Source organism: Hibiscus syriacus, unplaced genomic scaffold (assembly GCF_006381635.1).
Source record: "Hibiscus syriacus cultivar Baekdansim isolate YM2019G1 unplaced genomic scaffold, ASM638163v2 tig00003041_pilon, whole genome shotgun sequence".
Classification (NCBI taxonomy): Eukaryota; Viridiplantae; Streptophyta; class Magnoliopsida; order Malvales; family Malvaceae; genus Hibiscus; species Hibiscus syriacus.
In genome coordinates, this window is record NW_024061960.1 from 4,852,432 (window position 1) to 4,874,560 (window position 22,129).

At 32.0% G+C, this 22,129-nt stretch overlaps 1 protein-coding gene across 3 annotated transcripts; it reads left to right on the forward strand.

Annotated features, from left to right (window-relative positions):
• Positions 1–1,352: 1,352 nt before the first annotated feature.
• Positions 1,353–20,929, forward strand: LOC120169668 (ADP-ribosylation factor GTPase-activating protein AGD2-like). 3 transcript variants are annotated; one of them, XM_039177784.1, is made up of 19 exons: positions 1,354–1,537; positions 1,923–1,999; positions 2,554–2,663; positions 3,613–3,683; positions 4,932–4,994; positions 5,742–5,786; positions 6,242–6,307; positions 7,600–7,647; positions 7,755–7,850; positions 7,946–7,987; positions 8,804–9,019; positions 11,718–11,849; positions 12,051–12,266; positions 17,243–17,329; positions 17,449–17,700; positions 18,424–18,542; positions 19,121–19,211; positions 19,739–20,202; positions 20,633–20,929. In XM_039177784.1, exons 1-19 carry the CDS (start codon positions 1,490–1,492, stop codon positions 20,745–20,747), a joined length of 2,358 nt encoding a protein of 785 aa, XP_039033715.1. In that variant the 5' UTR covers positions 1,354–1,489; the 3' UTR covers positions 20,748–20,929. The 3 variants fall into 3 exon arrangements, with proteins under 3 accessions (XP_039033732.1, XP_039033715.1, XP_039033722.1); XM_039177791.1 differs by lacking the exon at positions 17,243–17,329 and having other exon boundaries at positions 1,355–1,537; XM_039177801.1 differs by lacking the exons at positions 19,121–19,211; positions 20,633–20,929 and having other exon boundaries at positions 1,353–1,537; positions 19,739–19,825.
• Positions 20,930–22,129: the final 1,200 nt, after the last annotated feature.

Consider the following 22,129-nt stretch of genomic DNA (forward strand, 5'->3'; position numbering starts at 1 on the left):
TCACATGTTTGGAGCAACATATGATTTTGATCAGATGACATCTATGATGTCAAATATGAGTATTTGTCCTCAAGTGGGATAACAGAGTGGTGGTGGGCATGTATTTACAAAAGTGTTGTACAAAAGTACATTTAATTTTTTTTTATAATTACTTTCAAAAATGAGTTTGAAAAGATAAAATGTCTATTATAGACATTACGTTTAAAATGACATCCTGAAGTTCATAAAGCAAAAAAAGAGATAACTTTGACACTTATTTTTCAGTTAAGCCTAAAACACAATACTATCAGGCAACTCAATATATGATCCAAATAAGTTGAATGCTTTCATTTCTTTGCAAAAAAAGTACTACATGATCAATGACCTATATGGTAACACCAACTAATGATAATAAAGCTCATATTATAGACAAAAAAGTCTTCTACGCAACAATAACATAGCATGCTAACTACTATGCGTATGATGCAGCACCATGCGAAACGTTTAAAACTTAACCTGCTGTGTGTTAATGTCCGGCTTTTAGAATGGAGACCATTCACGTGGCCTGTCAGAACGATCACTTTTGGGGTAAAAGAAGATAAAAAAGAACCCAACGCATGCATGCAGCGTTGCTTTCCATGGCATGCAGCAAATTTTGTTGCTTTGGTTCAGAATGAAATAAAGATGAAGACGCCATGATTTCCCAAGGTCTTCTGAGTTGCCTGAAGATTGCCTGAAGACGCCGAGAAATCGATAAATCATGAAGTCTTCCTGGTTGGCCTGAAGACGTTGAGAAATCTTGGAGTCTTCCTGGTTTTGCCTGAAGACGCCGAGATTTCGTGGAGACTTTAGCCTTATACTGTAGAAAACACACTAGATGGGGAAATAATATGGGAAGTGGATTATTCTGGGGAAAAAAATATTCCAAACCGCATTATTTGGGCAGTTTTGCCGCTTTTCCTGTGTTATTATTTAAAGTACCTTATTTAAGAGATTATAAAAATAATCTCAAGGGTGCAATATATGAAGAATGTTTTCCATTACCTTATTTGATCGATTTTGTCAAATTTTTTCGATAATTATAGTTTTTTATGGAACTATGAAAAAATTAATTTTTTTTTTATAAAATTTAAAGATATTTTAAAAATTATAAGCAAAAACTAAAAATGGTATCATGTTTTTCCCCTATAATTGTCAAAAAGTAGTGAAAGGAAATAAATATTTTGTTGGATCTAGTTTAGTGGGTTTTAGTGTCAAACTCAGAGAGCCCAGATAGATACCCCTGGCCCTAGGTCGCCCACGAACCCAGCTAGTGCGTAGTTGGCATAGATTTCCAGTTCGTGGCGCGCCACTAAAATTAGCCTGTCTTTAATCGAAGGAACTAATAAATCAAACACCTTCATTAATCATTTGGTTTCCATTATTATCATTTTGGATCCGAGACAGAGTCCTTGCGATCTCACGGGATTGAATTTCGAAAAATAAAGAAGAAACCGAAAGCAAATTAGCAATGGCGACCTTTTTGAAGCTTGAAGATTCGCCTATGTTTCAAAAGCAGGTAATTCCAAAATTCTCTACATCTTCACTCTTCTACATTTGTGTTTCCCGATCATTATTTTTTTTCCGGTTGATTCCTTATCCAATGCTGCCTGAAAAGCATTCTTCTTCCTTTTTGAATCGAAATGTGATACTCGGCTTACCGTTTTATTTGGATATATATATATATATATATATATATATATATATATATATATATATATATATATTCCATTTTGTTTTACTGAATAGTGAAGGATCAAAATTCGTTTGAATCTTATTTCATGAAAATATGCATTGCATGAACTTATGACTTATTTTTATATTTCCATGTTCTTTGGGATTATGTTTATATTTGTTTAATTGATTAAAAAAATATGATTCTAATACGTTGGTTAATTGAACAGATATTTTCTTTAGAGCTCACGGCTGACGATTTGAAAAACCGATGTCAAATACTATACAAAGGAAGCAAAAAGTTTCTGTATGTATCTTTCTATTTCTAAATTTACGTATTCTTTTTTTTTACTCATAATGTAAATGCTTAGATTCAGTTATTGTTAATAATGATTTATTGAGGTAAAGTTTTTTGACTATAAGTTTTTTTTAAAATATGAAATTTTATTCTTTGTTTTTTCATTGTTAAATATATTATTGCTTCCCTCAGAACTAACCGACAACATGTTCTCAGTATGTTGTACTCTCCATGCTCATCAGCTTTGTAGCAAGATCTTGGATTCAAAATTTGATCTCTAATGCAAATGTATCTTTTTGCCTTGGACCCTGAACATCTGACCTTGAATTTGCTCTCTCCCCTACTATGACATAATTCCAGCTCCAATAATGCATAGGGTATGATTAAGTTAATTGCCCGAGACCCAATAAAAGAAGGCAGAGAGCAAGTACTCTCGTTAGTAACTCAAGTTGTAAAATACAAAAATGAATTATTGAAGATCTGACTCTCTTTATCTCTCTTCCCCTCTTTCATTCCATGTATGCATGCTTTTTTATTTTGCTCTCTCTCTGCTGCTTTTGCAGGGCAGCCCTTGTAGAAGCACATAATGGAGAAAATAGCTTTGCTGACTCTTTAGAAGCATTTGGTAGTGGGAAGGATGATCCTGTTAGTTTATCCGTAGGAGGTTGCCAAGGTGTCATCTTAAACTTTTTTTAACTACAAAACCCATTTTACTAGTTAATGTTAAGAATTTTGATTAGGTTTAGTGATTTGGTTCTAGTGTTGCAACTTGCAAGTTTTGCGAATTTTTGTAGATGAAACAAATAACATATGTGCATTTAACATATGTCTTGCAAATTCCTGTTTTCAATCAATGGTAGAAAGCTTTAACTATTCGAGAAATTTGCTTTTTGCAGAACAAATGCTATCAAGTGGCAATTGAGTTTTCCCTGTATGGTTTTAAAGGGTCTTATATTAATCTTATTTAGTCTTGTGTATTTAAGACATAAGGAAATAGTGTTTGGAGATTTCATTGGGTGGAATATGAAGTTATTCAGGTCACTCGGTGAATACTTAGAAGTAATTATGTTTAGTCAGAGTAGTAGATGTAGACAGGAAAAACATATTTGATGTTTTAATTTTTTTTTACTTTAAAAGGAGAGGCCTTGGGTCTGAAGTCTGAACAAGACCAGACAATATATGGATACATGTAGCTCTCCACTCATCTCAGAATATTCTAGCTCACTAAAGATGTCTCCCACTCCTGACTTAAAGTTAGGCGAATAAATTGAGGTTTTAGACTTAGAAAATTATTCTAGTAATTTGTCATGGAGTTGTGCGACTTGTTTAAAATATGTGACAGAAAGACATGCTGTGATGCAGCTGAACTATAGGGTGAGTATAATAATAATGAGAAGCTTCTATAAAGTTAGATTTTGCATTTCTGATTCTTATATACAGATTGCATATTGTCTGGAGGATGGAAGAGAAACCTATTATACCGTTATTAACTACCAATGAAGCTTGTGTTGTTGTTGTTGGTCTTTTTTTTTTTCTTTTTTGCATGTAAGAAGCTACAGTCTCGTTAATAAAGCTAGAATAATTGGGTTAACTCCTGGTGGTACTTGTAAAATTTTTTGTAGGGCCAATCATGTCCAAGTTCATCAAAGCTTTTCGTGAGCTGGCCAGCTATAAAGAGTTGCTACGTTCACAAGTGAGTGTCAGTTTACCATCTAAAGAAAGCAAATTTTTCTTATACAATTGAATAAGACGGGGATAAGTAGCATTTTTCTTATTGCCTATTGTAAATGTACCAGTTTTGACACTTTACTAAATGGTATTTTCTATTCCCCCATACAAAATTCCTTTTTATTAAGGATCCAACCTAAAAAAAAAATTGGTAGTAGGTCGAGGGGCCAACTTTAATTTAAGATCACAGAAAACCTAATACCTATCAGTGGACAACCTCACTAAGGTTTTTGAACCTCAAATGAGATAATATGGAAAACCTGAGCTTCGATACCATGTTAAGCATCCAACCTAAATCTAGTTGGTAATAGGTGGAGGGCCCAACTTTAATATAAGACCATTGGTGTTTGTTGCTTTATTCATATTTACATCTCTATGAATGGATATGCATGACTCTTTTCTAAGTTGCGTGAAGTAGTTAACCATGCATGAAGAATTTATCAATCGGAAAATATTTGTATCGGATCATAATCACCTTACCTTTACTCATAAAATGAGTTTGAAAGACATGATCAGAAGACGAGCTTCTGGATGGTAGATATCATGTACTATTAAAACTGTGTCTTTGTAATGGCATAGAATATTTGTCAAATCAAGGTATCGACCCCTTTCACCAGCTTTTAATAAGGAAATAAGCAGCCATATAATGAACCCAGGGACCTTTGCAATTTGTCTTTTGAAGTTGACACAGGTGCACCTTTTGCAAACAGTCTTATGACATTTGATTTTCTGCTGAAAATAGATTTACGTGACCAGGTCGTAGCTTTACCCAAGACATCATTTTTTTTGATAAAAATAAAAGGCCTCATTAAAAACCCCCTTCATAACTTTCAACCTACGGAAGTAGCTTAAAGGACATTGGAAGTAGCTTTACCCAAGACAGCATTTAACATTTTAATTTCTGCATAGGTAATTATAAATTCTTCATTTTCTATCATATGCTTTTATTTCAACCTGGTTAGTTACTTTTTAATGTAATAGCATAAGTAAACGTTAACATATTTGTTGCACGTGAACGCTAACAATCTCGAGGCTACCTGCTGCATAAGTTCAGATAAGCAAAATTTCTTAAAAAAACTTCATATATTTGAGAGTCAACTTTAACATTTTCCTCTTGGCCATCTACACGACCTAGAGAATTGGAACATATATTTTGCATATTTTATTTTGGACGTTCAATTTTTTTTTTTTGAGATTTGAATATCAATTACAGGTGGACCATGTGTTAATTGATCGGCTAATGCACTTTATGACTGTTGATCTGCAAGATGCAAAGGTAAATACAATTTAGGAGCTAGCTCTAAATTTTGTTTTCGAAAGTGGCTGTTTTGTTCATCAGTTTATTGAAATTGTTACTAACTAGCCCACTTCCAGCTCTTTTTTTTTTAACTGAAACTGAGTTACTGAGAGATGAACACAAATACAATCACTCCTTGTAGAGTTTTTTCTATGAAACTTTGTTGTGTGCTACTGAGCAGGGGAAAAAGAAAAAAAAAACTTGGTTGAGTGCTTGCAATAGGGGGTTGTTAATGATTGCCACACTTCTACTAAAACCGAGTAGTGCATCTTGGAATCTGAAATTCAGAATGTTTAGAAAATATAGGACCCTCAAATGAGTAGAAAATCAAACGTGGAACCATATCATGTTCCTTTTTGAATGGGACATATTGCAGTTTTTCTTATCTGAGTCATGGACATTATGAAGTCTTCTGGAGGGATTGTATATCACCCTATTAAGAACTCATTGTGGATGAACATTTTGAATCTACATGTTGATAACTGTGGAAGCCAAATAATTGCAAGATAGGATGAGATGTCTCCTTAGAATATAATAAATTCTTATGATGGGAGCTTGGGTGGTTAATAAATCAGATGAGAAAATATAACATTACAATTCATTGTTGAAGAGCTCAACATTTTTAATAGTTTTTTTTTTTCTTTCTAATTAGGTTAGAGTTAAAAGCTTAGCTCTATTCATCCCTTCTCAATTTGTCCCGCTGCTTTTGTCCTCTGAATTCTGCAGGAGTCTCGTCGACGGTTTGACAAAGCTATAAGTGCATATGACCAGGTATTAAATAATATGTAAACTTACTTTCTGGCATGAAGATAATTATTGGGTTTGGGTCTTAATGACATTTTGAATCTCCTTCATTGTTTCTCTCCCTCTCTCTTGCCTGTGAGGTCGTCAGCAGTAAACTTTTGAACTATCCAATTATTAGGTAAAAACATATTATTGCTGTATATGATACCATTCAGAAATCTTCTGAATCAAGAGCTATTCAATAGAAATGAGTAGCAGAGAATTCAAATCAGAAAGTTGATGACATGTCCTGAAACCTGAATATTTCTTGCTGAAAACATTGCTGAAGATGTCACAGTTCAAATGTTGTTCTCCAATTGATTTTAATACAAGTGCTGATATTTCCTAGCATTTTATGAAAAGTCACCTATAAAGCATAATAAAACAGCATCGTATTCCTTGATTCCCGTAAAATATAATGCCGTAATGTTCTTTACTAGCAGGCACGTGAAAAGTATGTGTCTTTGAAGAAGAATACACCAGAAGATGTTGTTGCTGAGCTAGAAGAGGTATTCTCTTTCCTTATGTAATTATTGACTTCTCTCATGTTTATAAGAAGGCTGAGAGATGACATTCTTATACTATGCTCTGTATGTTTTGTTAGTTTTCTCATTGTTCTGCTGTATGGAATCTGGTTCACTTGTTAGAAAATATTTACCTCTTTCAGAACCATCAAAAAGAAACAAAACCTGTTTCTCTGGACCATGGAACCATGGATCTGATATTAATTTAGCCAGTAGTCATTATACTCCTCTTTGTTTCTGAACTGTACATCCAGATCTGTTCCTTTTTCTTGAAAACTTATGAGGCTCATTCATTCTCTTCACTTACCTTTGTCTGAAGAGAGTATGTTTTGAGTCACTTGTATGGAATGTTTACATCTGCTTAGATATCTGTTATGCCTGTGCGTTTGGGATTTGATAATTCAGCTCGTTGAAGGGAGACTGAAACCTTAGGGCTTGTTAGAGAGAGACTTAGATCTCTTATTTTACTGATAAAAGTTATTCCTATCTTTCATTATTCCATATGTCCCTTTAAAAAGAGATTACAATAATTAAAGAAAGTATATCGCTTAATAAAGTCCTACAAAAACACAACTATTCTAAGAGTCCTAAAACAATTAACTTCTCCTAAGAATAATGAAACATTTCTTTCGTTTCTGTTACTGATAAAAATTATGCTTCTTTCATTATTCCATTTGTCCCTTCAAAAAGATATTACAATAATTAAAGGAAGTATATCGCTAAAAAAAAGTCCTAAAAACACACAACTTCTATTCTAAGAGTTCTAAACAATTAACTTCTACTAAGAATGATAAAACAATTTCTTTTATTAAGTGTCCTATCTAATTTCTCCGAAGAAGAATAAGGATGTGTTTGGATACCACAGTTAAATTGCATAAAAATGTAATTACTACCCTTTCCTAATATTGGAATTGAAGAGTGTAATTGGGGGGCCTCCATTTACAATCAATTCAGTGGGACTCATTAATTACAATGGTGGTCCAAACACGTCACAAACTCACAACTGTAGTTGTGTAATTACCTCATTTGCTTGAAGAATTGAGAATCTAACTAACTAGTCAGGCTTATATTAAAGATGGAATTGTCTTTTTTTTTTGGGCTAATGAAGGCATCATTTGTCCAGATTATACCATATCGTTGTTCACATCTCTTATATTTTATCGACACTTTCCAGTTTCTAACTTGTCTGTAGGGTGCAGTTGTCTTATTTATTTTTCTTTTAAAAAAAAACTTACCTGGCTGCAAATCCCTGGGTGAGTTTGGACTTTTTGTGACAGGATCTACAAAATTCAAAATCTACTTTTGAGAGAAGCCGCTTCAATTTAGTATGTTTGCTGTAGCTGCAAATCCCTGTTTATTTCTGTTAAGATTATGTTTCTGTATTATTTCATGCTTCATTTGGTGACTTTTCTTTGTGGTTTAAGGAACACAGGTAAATGCGCTAATGAATATTGAAGCAAAAAAGAAGTATGAGTTTATGGAATCTATAAGTGCAATTATGGATAGCCATCTTAAATATTTTAAGCTGGTTTGTATTTCCTTTTAAGATATATTTCTTAATTTTTTTCATTAGATGATATAGTTGACAAGTCTTGTGTAAACTGAATATGATTTTCGTTACAGGGGTATGAATTATTGAAGCAGTTGGAACCATTTATTCACCAGGTAATATTTTACACACTTTTTCCCCTTTTGTGTATAGAAAAAAAGTGAATCAGAGGAAGTTAGAAAGGTGTTGACTACTACTGTCCGATTAACTGGATTAAATATTTAATGAAGGTTGATCTACCCCATGATTTTAAAAACAAGTTATTGACGTTTAATCAGTGGAATTAATAATTTCTAGAAGTTTCATCCTCAGAGAAGTTGGCATTGCAAATTACTGATCCTATGACCTCAGTGTTGGCAATTAAAAAAGTATTTTGATCAGCCAAAATAATCCATGCAGTTATAGGAATATTATGTATTCTTTTAGATTCTTTAGTATAAATATAATTTGCACACCTCTTTCTATTATCGTTTTTTTTATCTAGCATATTATTAGGTGCAAGTATTTTCAATTACAAAGTATAAATAGATAGACAGGCACATACAAGAGATATTCAGTGTGTTTTTTGGAGTTACCATGTCAAAGAGTTTCTTATTGTCATGCCAATCGATATGAATATATCATATCATAAGAACCATCTGGTTGCATAGTTCATCCTTTGAGATTTTTTAATTAAGAAATCAATCTCCTGATTGCAACATGATATATGCATCTATATTCTGGCTTATATAAATGCTCAGGTTAAAGGTGTATCTCTGTTAGACCTTGACATTGACTGCAGATTGTGTGCACACTTATCATTTAAAACAGGTGGCTTTGGGATCCCATGTCCTTACCTTGTCCGTCCGTTTTATTAAGTTTAACTTAATCTGATTTGGTTGGATTGTTAATGTGGTTTCACTTGATGGCAGAATTGATTTCTTTTATAATAGGTATATGCATATGCTCAACAAGCAAAAGAATTAGCAAATGCTGAGCAGTGTAGTCTTGAAAAACGTATTCAAGAATTCAGAACCCAAGCTGAGATTGACACTCTAAGAGCTTCAAGTAACATAGACCCTTCAACAAGTTCTGGTGCCATTGGTGTTAAGGGCATGAATTCAGACAAAAACATAGAAGCCATCATGCAGTCCTCAATGAAAGGGGAGGTGAGTGAGTGATCTTCATTTCATCTACACAAATACACACACACACATATATATACAGCAAATTGACTACTAAAAGTGAATTACGAAAATATTCTTTAAATTTTTAAAATTGACTAAGTTATTATATGTAGATATGTAATTTTATTGATTTAATAAATATTTAAAAAAAAAGAGTTCATGTAATGTTAAACTATGTTAAAATTAATAGTATTTAAATATGTACTTCTTATTAGTTTATTTAAATTTAAAATTAATTAATTTTTCTCAATATAAGTTTACAATTTTTGTTATTTTGTTTAAAGTTATATAAATATAAAAAATAAAGTACATAATTGTAATTAAAATATATTAGGTTAACTTATAATTAAGACATTAAATTTTAAACTTTTAGATTGATTTTTTTTTTAAAAAAAAATCAAATTTGTTACAATTTTTTTGGACATTTAATACTTATGTAAAATGATAATAAATGAATACATAATAAAATAATTATTTATAATTTAAATTTTTTGTATAAACAGTCAATAGAACATAATCATCTTTAGTATATAATTATCATTATATATTTAAGTTAATAATTTAGTAGGATAATTTATAATTAAGTCTACATAACTTGTTTTAAAATTCCTTTATTATAAAAATTATTAATTAAAATGATATACAAGAAAATATTAAATAATTGACAACATAATTTTCAATTTCATAATTATAATGGTAAAAGTAATATAAAATATTAATAAAAATAGAACAACTTTCAGATTTACATATATCAATTTGTTCATAGCAAAATATTACTCCATTATTATACTTTTAAGTTTTGAAATTGTTTCAACTTATATTATTAAGTCCCAATCAACATGTGAAATAAATATAAGCCAAAAGATTTAAATTAATAAAACTTCATTAAATTATTAATATACTAATAAATAATTTAAAAAATATTACATTGTCATATTAATAATATTGTAATAAATAATAGATGACATGATAATTAACAATTCATACCATAGTAGTAACTTGTGACAGATAAGATAATAGTTACAAGTTTCATCATTAAAATGTAAAAATATACATGTTATTAATAAGTATTTATAAATTTACAAATGTAATCATTATTGTAACATCAATTTAGATTTTAAGCTATATCAAGTTAACAAATCAAACCCCAAACATACAGATCATTAAATTGCATGTTTCTAATATTGTAAATCTATTGAGAATAGAAGTACTAGTTCATTTTTCTATAACTAACAAATAATAGAAAAATGGTAGTGATAAGCCATTAATAATATTAGAGGTAAACCTACTGATAAATTAGTATGAGTAGCATATGCTTGAAAAAGTAAATTACATATATAATGATCATTCAATTATGCATAAAGTTTTATTTGACCATCTAACTATTAAAACGATCAATTTCAGCACTAAAGTAAAGAACACTAGAAATTTGATTACTTAGTATTTAGTTACAAATTATTAGATGACATGACTATGTAACAAAACCCATCAGACGTGAAATGACATTACCAAGATAACATGTTGTGACAATGTCGATAGAGAATTATGGTTTTTTTAATTATTTTTATAAAATAAATAAATTACATTTTGGTATCTCAAAATTTTCTTTTGAGAATTTCTGTTGATAATATAAGCCTATTCATATTCTAAAAAATATATGTGCAATTGCATATAGAAAGAAATAAACTAGAGAAAAAATATATATTTATGTTCTAGTGACATAAAGTGTTAATTTTATATTATTTATATTTTAAAATTTTGTACTAATGTAATATAATAAAGTTTATTTCTTTTTATTAGAATTTTAAAATTAATGTACTATAGTATAATTTGATAATATCACATGTACATTTTAAATTCTTTTACCTTTTCAATTATAATTTTGAAAAATAACCTACAATTAAGTTATCAATTATATAATTTAAATTTTTTGTTTTAAATATACTGTCGGTCCTTATACTTGAATAAAATCATGATTTAGTCCCTATTCTTAAAAAGATCAAAACTAGATCCTCTTACTTTTTTTAATTTGAAATACTTAGTTCAATCATTGTCACTATAAGTATTTTTCGTCAAATTTTGTTATCAGTACATGCATGCAATCTTACCAACTTTAGAAGCTAATCATTATGAACTCAGTAAGCATACCTGATAATTTTGACTGTAAATACTAACGTTGTTTACCATTGGACTAAGATTTTTAAATCTAAAAAGTAAGACTTTAATTTTAAACTTTTCAAGTAAATGGATTGAATCTCATACTTTGTCTAAGTGTAGAGCCTGCCAACATATTTTGATCTAAAATTATACATCAAATTAATTATTAAAATTTATTTTAAAATGTTCTAGTATTCATATTTTAAAAATTTATGTGTAAATTTAGATAAAAATAAAATTGAGAAAAATTATATATTTATTTTTCTATTGATATTGCATCTTAACTTTTCAAATTTGTTTATATTTTGAATCTAAAATTTTATACTAAAAATATATGTTTAATTTTATCATATTTCTATTAGAACTTTTAAATTAATATACTATATTATAATTTTGATAATATTTCGTAGCTACTGCCATTGAAACTAGTCTCTCTCACTATATATATATTGTTGTGCTGGTATTTTTAAGCATTGTATTTATTTTTTCTCTGGGAGAGATGATAAAATCATTCATTTTACAGGTCCAGACAATCAAACAAGGATATTTATTGAAACGTTCTTCAAGTTTGAGGGGAGATTGGAAGAGGAGGTTCTTTGTACTTGATAGTCAAGGAACACTATACTATTATAGGAATAAGGGTATCAAACCAACGGTATGTAGTATTACTTTTTCCTGTTCTTGATTGTTCAAGTTTAATTATATAGGTTGAAACATATTGCTTCCTAATTATGATTATGGATGATGGGACATAATTATTACTGGATTTTCGTCTTGGTGCTTGCTAATTTTTGGTTTTGACATATTTGAGGGTGTGCGACTGAGATACTTAAGTGTTTATATGTTTTACTTCCAGAGTTTTCTCCATCACTATACTGGTGCAGTAACTGCAGTTGACCATAATAGCGGTGTATTTTCTAGATTTCGTTCCAAGTATAAGTCACCATCTAATGAAAATCTGGGCTGTCATACTGTTGATCTTTGTACTTCAACAATAAAGATGGATGCTGAAGATACAGATTTACGACTTTGCTTTAGGATCATATCTCCACTTAAAACTTACACATTTCAGGTGATATTTACTTGTCATTGGATTCTTCACTTTTTCTTAAAATGTCAACAATATGGTTAAGTTACTGCTAAGTCTCTATATCACACATTTAGTTGACTACATATAGTATGAAAGGAGGTTAGTTCTGTGTTCTTACTATGACCCATTGGATTTTTGCTTGGGACTTTATGTACTATTAATATCTTATGAAACCTTAATTCTAGCCATTTAAGATTGACTAAAGTTTGAACTCATGATTTTATGATTCATAAAGGTAGATGAAGGTATATTAGGCACTTAACAATATTCTGCTACCTAGCTTTTGCAAGGTGTCAAAGAATTTACAATATATCATTTCAATATATTTAGGATTTAAAAATATTTTGGATAATGCAATCAATATTTCTACCAAATTTCTAGAATGGAATTTTTTGAAACATTAAGCTTGATATTAGTCTGTCCTTATGTTGGTGACATTTATTTTCAGTGGTTATAATTGATGAAGATTCTAGTGCCTCCACCATAGCTTGTTGCCATCTAGGATCTGTCTTTACTATACTAACAATCTTAGGAATGAACAATGAATAAATTTGAGGTAGAAGCGTAATATGAGAATGGCAGTTGATTATAACTCAAAAAAGTATAAATAGGATGTGCATTACGAGAAGAATGAATTCCTTTTATAAGGGCATTAGGTTTGTTTGCTGGAGGCATGATAAGAGTTGGATGAGGTGGTAGTTGGGGAAACGAGTTACTCGGACCAAACTCCTGTTTTGTACTTGTAGTAGGATTAGTAGAATGATGTATAGAGGATCATTTGGTGTAGACCTAAAGAGTTTTTGAAGGTGCATTATTAGTAATAGGAAAGATAAGAACCAAAAGTGTTTCTTCAACATCTTTTTGATACACGGGTTAAGAAGAAAATTAGGGAGATATCTAAAAAAGGTTACATTTTCAAAAATAAAGTATTTATTGGTAATTGGATCGTGGCATTTGACCCTTTTTGATGATGTGAATACCTCAAGAAGATACATCTAATGGATTTTGGAAGAAGATTGTCTTTCCTAGAGTGTGATTGTGAACAAAATAAGTGCAACCAAACACACATGTAGAAAGATGTAGTCGTTGACCCCAAAAAAATAGAATGAGGACTTTGGTTTTGCAGAATAGAAGGTGGCATACGACTCATAGGGTAACTAGCAGTCAAAACATTCCCCAAAACAAACTGATACTTTATTATGAATAAGAACAGTGCGAGCGGCTTCGATGAGATGACGATCGGTCACACCATTTTGTAGTGATGTATAAGAACAAGAAGTTTAATGGATGATTCCTTGAGAACTCATAAATTCTTGTAAAGGAAGGGATACATTGTATTCTCATGCATCATCGATGCACTAGATTTTAACATAAATACCATATTGATACGACTTGAACCTTGAATGTCTGAACGAACAAAACTAAATAAAGAAGTTCTAGAATTTATTCGTTTTGAGAAAGAAGCATGATTATGTTTCTCAAGTTGACAAGACTCACATTCAATGGAAAGTTGAAAGATCGTGAATCGTCTTCTAAAGTTTAGAGAGATTGGAATGACTGAGATGACTATGGAAAAGATACACAGAAATAGAATAAGCAAGGGCTATTGGTGTAGTAAGGATAGATAGGTAGTATAAATGTATAATCTATGACTATTGGTTTAGTAAGGATAGATAGGTAGTATAAATGTATAATCTATGACTATTGGTGTAGTAAGGATAGATAAGTAGCACAATCTATGACTATTGGTGTAGTAAGGATGTATAGGTAGTACTATAATCTATGTGACTCATTTCCATCATCAATCATCTTCGTTTATACAGTTTTCTAATGGAAGTAAGGTTATATGAACATTTTGGGCATATGAAACTAAAATTAAAGACAGAGAAGAGAGATGACAATTTTTTCTTATTTCTTTAACCGTTATTTGAGATCCATTAACTAAGATAACTTTAGAGGAAGTAAGGATAGAAAAAAGATTTTATTATTAGAAATATGATTGAAAGCACCTGAATCAAGGATTCAAGGCATGTTTGGAGAAGGTTGTTAGATAAGTATGATGATCACTTCTCATGTTTTCAAATATTCTCTGAAGTTCTTCAATATGTTATTTGCTGAAGATCGTGCTGCTACTACCATCATTTGGAACGTCAGTGAAGTTTGTGTGGTTGTCCCTCGCCTGCCTTGCTCTATTAGGTTTGTGGCAGGCGATAGGGGGAGGGTGACGTCTCAACTAGACTGGTTTGGAAAGGATTTTGTTCAGATCCTGAACTGACTTTCGATGATAAGGTAGTAGGATTCATCGTGGAGTAGATTTAGGTGTGAAACCTAGCCTGATACTATGTAGAAAATAGATAAAACGGTTTGGAACAGAGAAGAATATATTCTTTGTAATTTTTCTCATTGAAAATGACTACATAGATTAGGCCTTATATAGGCAGATTTACAATAGGTATACAACTCTAACTTAGAGTCTTATTAAAGGTTAACTTAATTGAACTAATATTCTATCTAATCTAATCTCTTAATAAGATAAGATGCAGAGTATAAAGTAAATAATAAAACTCTAATATTTAAATTACAATCAAACTCTAATTTATTTGGCTACAATCTACAAAAATATTTACGGCCAATAAATCATGATTTTAAGTATAATATTAAGCTCAAGCAAATCCTAAGATTATTTACATTACAACAATATTATTTCTTGAGTTACACATCTATTTTATAAACTAAAAGTACATAGATAAAGGGATAAAAAAAGAAGGAACTAAACTCTACCAAAAAATAATTGATCTAACCTCTTAACTTTAAGAGAAAGATATTTGCATGATATACACAAGAAAAGGAAAGATAATAATACATGGAATTTCCACATTCCCCTCAAGCTAGTGAATGGGTATCATCCATTTCCAACTTTGTGATAATTCCATGGAAATTGTTATTGTCAAGTCCTTTTGCAGAGACATCTGCTAGTTGATCCTTCAAAAGAATATATGGTGTACAAATCAGCTCACTCTCTAGCTTTTCTTTGACAAAATAGTCTCCTTAATATGCTTAATTAGCTCATGTTGCACTAGGTTACGTGTAATACTAATGGTTGATTTATTGTCACATTATAACTTCATTGGTCCATTCTATTCTTCAATCATAACAACTCACGAATATCTTGTGTCATTGCTCTAAAGTAAGCTTCTACACTTGATCAAGCCACAGCGTTATGTTTCTTATTCTATCATGTCACTAAGTTACCTCCAAGAAACATATAGTTACTTGAAGTAGACCTTCAATATATAAGAGACCTAACATAATCTGCACCTGTATAGACTTCAAGGATAAGTTTAGAATTTATCTTATGAATCTTCCTTTTCCACGATTAGTTTTCAGGTACCGTAGCACACAATAGACAACTTGAAGAGGAATTCTCTTGGAATTATGCATGTATCGACTTATAACACTTACAAGTTGTGCTATGTTTGGTTGAGTGTGAGTAAGATAGATGAGTTTTCCAACATGTTTTGATACATTTCATTGTCTACGATTTGGTCTTCAATAGCCTCTCCAAGTTTATGATTAAGCTCTACTGGTGTTGACTGGCTCGCTTCTAGGAATTCTTGTTTCCATGAGAAGATTAATGACATACTTGTGCGGTAAAATAAAGATCCTTTGTTTAGAATAAGCACCCTTAATCTTGATCTCGAATTGTCTGGTTAGACATATTTGAAGGATTTGCTTCTCTCTTTCATCATTCTTGGCTACAATAATGTCATCTACATAGACTGTCAAAGTCATTACTCCCCTTGAAGTCTAATGTTTGATGAACAAGGTGTGGTCTCCTTGGCTTTGTTTATATCCTGTAGCTAGCATAACCTTTGTAAATCTTCCAAACCAAACACGAGATGATTGTTTCAAGCCATATAAGTCTTTCTTTAATTTTCATACCTTAATCCCTGTGACTTCTCCAAATATAAGTTAAATGTTCATATATATTTCTTCCTCTATGTCTCCATGAAGAAAAATGTTCTTCACATCATACTATCGTAACTCCTAATTAGAACTGGCTACTAGAGACAACAAGATTCTCACCATGTCATTTTTGCAACCATTGCAAAAGTTTTTTGATAATTCATATGTTTGTGTGTATCCCTTAGCAAAAAATCTTGCCGTGTAACATTTCAATGAGCCATCAACTTTAAATTTCAGAGAAAACACCCTTTTACACCCAACTCCTTTCTTTCCATTTACTACTTCTCATGTCCCATTCTTTTCTAAGGGGTCCGTTTCAAGTCTCATGGCTTCCTCCATTCTTCTCCGCCAGTTTCTTTTTTCCTTTTGAAGATAATTAATATTCATTATATATTTATAAATGCATGTAAAGCTGTCTGTGAGTGTGTTTTTTTGAAAATATTGAAATCTATTGAAATAAATTAGTTAATATGATAAGGCAGCGGCATTTAAAGTTTTTTGGAGTAGCTATTTCTTGATGCCTATATTTGTCACTAAATTATTGGGTACTTTAATGTATAATTAAATCCGAATAATTACCTAGAAAAAGTAGCAATGAAACTTCCCAAAACACAACATTCTATTTCCAACAATGACATGCCCTTTAAAATCAAAGTTGAAACCAATAGTTTTATTCATTCTTGCCTATAGTTTTGCACTCGCTACTTTGCATTATCTAGCCCCTAGAAAGAGAACGAAGCATGTGTCAAATTCTCTTGTACAAACGTAAGTGTGAAACAATTATTACAGTTATATTTGTATTAGATAATTTCTTTTGAACATCTTTAATACGGTACTATTTGTTAACCCTGGATAAAACTGATGCACACCTTGCAGAGAATGTTGCTCGAACAAAGGGCAATATTTTCAAACTGTCTAAAATCTAAATTAAGCTAGACTATAATATTTTCTTCACGATGATTGTGCTGATACTTTTTCATTGGTTTGGGCAGGCTGAAAATTCGGGGGATAGAATGGATTGGGTTAATAAAATAACTGCAGTTATTACATCACTTTTGAACAATCATATCCAGCAGCAGGTTCTTTTTTGCCTCTAAGACGTATTTTTCCTATGTTTGCAATGTTGAAATATCAATTCTCATTAAATTTCTACTAATAGTGATTTGTTTGTCTGTTGTGTCTGCATCCGGAAAAAAAGCATGTGGAGAATAATGATCATGCTCACAGAGCTTCTTCTAATGTTCTGTTACCTAATAACCAAGGTACTTCAGATAATCAGATAGGCAACAGACCAGAGCCTGTTTCTGCAGTCCTCCGAGAAATTCCTGGAAATGATGTTTGCGCAGAGTGCAATGCCCAGGAACCTGACTGGGCATCTCTTAATCTAGGCATATTATTATGCATCGAATGCTCTGGTGTTCACCGTAATCTCGGTGTACACATTTCAAAGGTGCAATTTATTCTTCAGAAAAGAGACAGACCTTATGGGCCTAACCCCCCCCCACCCCGATTATAAGCTTATTGTAATTAGTTAGTAATCTATTTTTGGTCTTCAGCCAGTTTAAGGTCTACATTCAAGACTATTACGTTGCAGCAAGGGTTTCTTACTATTTGTTTAGTTTACATTTAATACTTGCCACCTCAATTTTCATTAAACTGCATGATGGATTGTAAATCATGCATAATTATTAGTAGCTGTACAGTTTTTGCACCCAGATAAGAATTCCTCCATTTCAGATTATATCTATTATATTGTTGAATTGCATTCCTCATTATTCTCTTAAAGTATTTAGTTCCCTTCATTTCCAACACTTGGGTGTTGCACCAGTCTGTTGTACAACACAAACCAGCTTTGACGCCATATGATATATATTCAGAAAATACATTTAGTTCCCTTCATTTCATTATGGGTGCAGCAGCAGGCTATTGGGAGAATCTGTTGTACCGTTTCATACCAACTGTTATACTTACGTATGACTTTGCTGCCATTGACTTACAAGTAGTTTTGCCTGTGAAAATATGTACAAGTTGAAAGAAAGTTTACTTTAGTGAAATAAGAAAATTTAAGAGCCAAAAGAACAATTAAGAGGGAGGAAACTGGTAGATAGAAATTGATATCATGATCTCTCCTTTATTTTAAGCGTCTTCAATAAAATAATACTTCTGTTTGCAGGTGAGATCTTTGACATTAGATGTCAAAGTGTGGGAACCTTCAGTTGTGGAATTGTTTCGTACTCTGGGCAATTCTTATTGTAACTCTATATGGGAAGGTTCGCTCCTTCAGGACGAGAGGTAAGAGATCCACAGGTTGAAAATAATGTGTTTGTGCTTGTTTGCTAGTAGGTGCTCTGTTAATTTGTAATGCCATTTCTGTACGCTAAACTGTAATTTTTGATTTCTCATTAGCATATATGGTACCTATAGAAGACCGGGTAAGGAAGACAATGTGCTTTCGTTAATATTGAGTATGATTGAGGCTTTGTCTTTATCTAATTATTGTTCTCGGAAATGAAATTTGTACTTAGCCTTTCGTATGTTCTATGTGATATTTCGAAATCATCTCTAAATAGTTTAAATTAGGTTAATGTAACGTCTTAATTTGGAGGACATATACAAATCCTCTAAAACTTGGTGGTCTTTCTTTTTGTCCTATTCTTCCCCTTGTTGCACACTTGTGCCATTTCCCCCCCCCCCCAAGAAAACAGTATACTTAGCATGATAATCGATAAGTTCCAAATGCATAAATTTGAAAGCAGTTCTAGAATTGAGCTGATGATCTATAAGTGGTTAAGCTGATAGCTTAATTTTGTATCTAGTAGCTAGCACTACGATAATTTCTCTCTTTCCTGTTCAATGCAATGTATTTGCAGAGTGGATGAATCAAACGCTATTAGCACATCAATAACAAAACCATGTCCCAAAGATTCAATTTGCGAAAAAGATAAATATATTAACGCTAAGGTATTTAGTTGGATTTTTTTCTCTTGATGTTCATGCATCAAATTGCATTATTTCACCATCCATGCATTTCTTCATTCCTACTATTCCTTGCATTGTCCCATGGGGCAGTTGGTTTGTCGTTTCATTAAGCAGGAAACATCCTTCTACATTATTATTGTTGCCCCCTTTGAGAAATTATGACTATATTAGTCTTCTACTACCTTTAGTCATTCTCTAAATTGATCAGCGAATTGTTTAGCTTCTGATGCAAGAAGGGAATAGATCACTCCAGGATATGATGTGCTGTTCTTCATATAGAAAGATCATTTCCTGTTGGTTTCTTTTTCTCTTTATGCCCAAAGTAATATTCAAGGCTGAAAAGCAGGTGTACTTGTACACATGCATATCTGTCCCATTTACATAATTGTCATTTTTCATGATTGCAAAATTTCATGCTGTTTAGATTAGTCTTTTATCTCTCACAATGCTAATTTTAGAAATGCTGTGATTTCCAATACAAAGCCTAACATTATTCCTCTCTTAACCAGTATGTAAAGAAATTGCTAATCATCAGAGATCCAGAGCAACATGGAATGTCTCCAAACTACGTAAACATCTGGCAAGCAGTTAAGACTGAAAATTTACGAGAAGTATATCGTCTAATTGCAGTGTCAAACATCAATATTGTAAATATCACCTTTGATGATGTCTTCAGCATCGAGTGGTATCACCATGTTGATGCTCCCGAAAAACCAATTGACACCCTTTCTGAGCAGTGGATACAAAATGATCCATCAGCCTGTCAGAGAATCAAGAATTCAGGTGACCCGAGGAATTGTCTACAAGGTTGTTCACTATTGCATCTGGCATGCCAAAGTGACAACCCTGTGATGGTTGAGTTGTTGCTGCTATTTGGTGCCGATATAAATATGCGCGATTTCCACGGCAGGACTCCTTTGCACCATTGCATTGCTACAGGCAAGAACACAATGGCGAAGCATCTACTGAGAAGGTAAGTTGCATATTTTTCTGCTTATCCGTAAGAAATCTGGTACTTCATGAAAATAGATGACACCATCTAAGCATGTCTTAAGCCTAAATGATAAGAGTACTTCCCAACCCAAAGGAATAACCTATTAGGTGAAGTGATTATCCTATATACAAGTCGAAGATTGCTCTAGGCTAGCTCCGTTGGCCAATTTTTGACAACCTTATCAGACGACCACCATGCGGGGTCTGGCGGTTTCAGGATTCAGTTTATGATTTCATAGTGTCAAAGTATTACATGATTTATGATTACTTTGCTTCTATAGCGCTTGATAAAAGGATTTAATGAAATGATAGGATACAGATTCCCTTTTAAAATTCAATGCAGTGCTTTACTTAGTCTCATACACTCATGTCTCTTGGATAAATGATTTTAATTTGTCAATAATGTGCAGAGGTGCACGGTCTTCGATTAGAGACGGTGGGGGGTTTAGTTCATTAGATAGGGCTATGGAGAAGGGAGCAATTACAGATGAGGGGCTGCTTATTTTTCTCAGTGAAAGCGATTGAAGAAAACTCGGATTCCCCGAACTTTTAAAGCTTGCTTCTCTCCCATTAATATGATTTCAACTTATGTTGGCTGTTGTTGCTTATTTGCATAATCTTCTGGTTTATCTACATTTCCAATTGTTTCTCCTCCATAAACTAGATGAATTGTTGAAAGAGTGTTGGAAACTTCCCTTTTGTTCTTTGCAATGTTACATGATTTGCTTTGTTGATTGTATGCTCAAAGTTTCACTAATATTATTAGTCTCTAAACTTAGCAGGTTATGTCCCAAAAAGAAAAAACTTCTTTTCTTAATTTGATAGTCAACATAAGTGGTCAATCTTCTCTCCTTATTTTCCAATATCAAGTTTGATATGATATAGATTCATCTAGATGAGCAATAAGGTCTTTTTTTAGGGGCTACTCATATAAGGGTTTAATCTTTCAAAACAATCGAACAACAGCTACTCATATAAGGGTCTGATATTACCTATAACGTTTTCGAGTCTGACCAAATAAGGATCCAACTTTTTCATGTATGTTCAAATGCAAGTCTTTATTTAAAAATATTTTCAAAAGCTTAGGCTTTTATTTGAGAAAATTCGAAAATGTTAGACTTCTATTTGACTGTTTTGAAAGGTTAAGTGTTTATTTGAGTAAATACGAAAAATATTAGACCCTTATTTGACCGATTTAAAAAGTTTGACCCTTATACGAGTAATTATATGAAAGATTGGCAAGTTTATGGGGATGGAAACGTAAAGGTTGGACTTATATTCCACGTTCAATGGGAGAAGGTATCTAATTGAGCATTTATAGAGTTTATTATTATTATTATTATTGGAAACGATTTAGCTGCGATAGTTATAATAAGAGAAAATAACCTTAGTGATCGAAAATACCTTATAATATATAATTTTAACCAACATTTTTTGGATTTGCGAAAATGACCAACAAATTCGTAACGCGAACTCCAATTTTGCAACCTAGTTTCCAAATTCGCAACGCGAATTTGTAAATCGCAACACAGAAGTTAAATTCGCAACACAAAAGTCAAATTCGCAATACAGAATTCGAGTATTGACCAAGATCAAAGTCCGGGTATTGACCAAGATCAAATTTCGAATACTGACTAGAACTCACAATTTTTTCTGTTGGCTCATCATCGTCTAACTGGTCAATACGAAAATCGGAATTTGGTGCTGAAAGTTGATTGGGATTTGGATTAGGGAAATGTTGTGGGTTTTGAGATTATGTTTGATATTGTGTTTGGTATTGGAAATGTGGTGAAACAAAAATTTTTTGGTGATGAAATTGTGGTGGAACCATTAAATTTTGAGGTTGATAACAACAATGTACATTGTGAGCACCATAAACTGGGGTTGAAGAACTTAGTTGATTACTA

Coding starts and splice junctions, on each gene's coding strand:
- LOC120169668 (XM_039177784.1), top strand. CDS start 1,490: ATGGCGACCTTTTTGAAGCTTGAAGATTCGCCTATGTTTCAAAAGCAG. Junction 12,267..17,242: donor TTAAAACTTACACATTTCAG/GTGATATTTACT, acceptor TGGTTTGGGCAG/GCTGAAAATTCGGGGGATAG. Junction 17,701..18,423: donor TCGGTGTACACATTTCAAAG/GTGCAATTTATT, acceptor TTCTGTTTGCAG/GTGAGATCTTTGACATTAGA.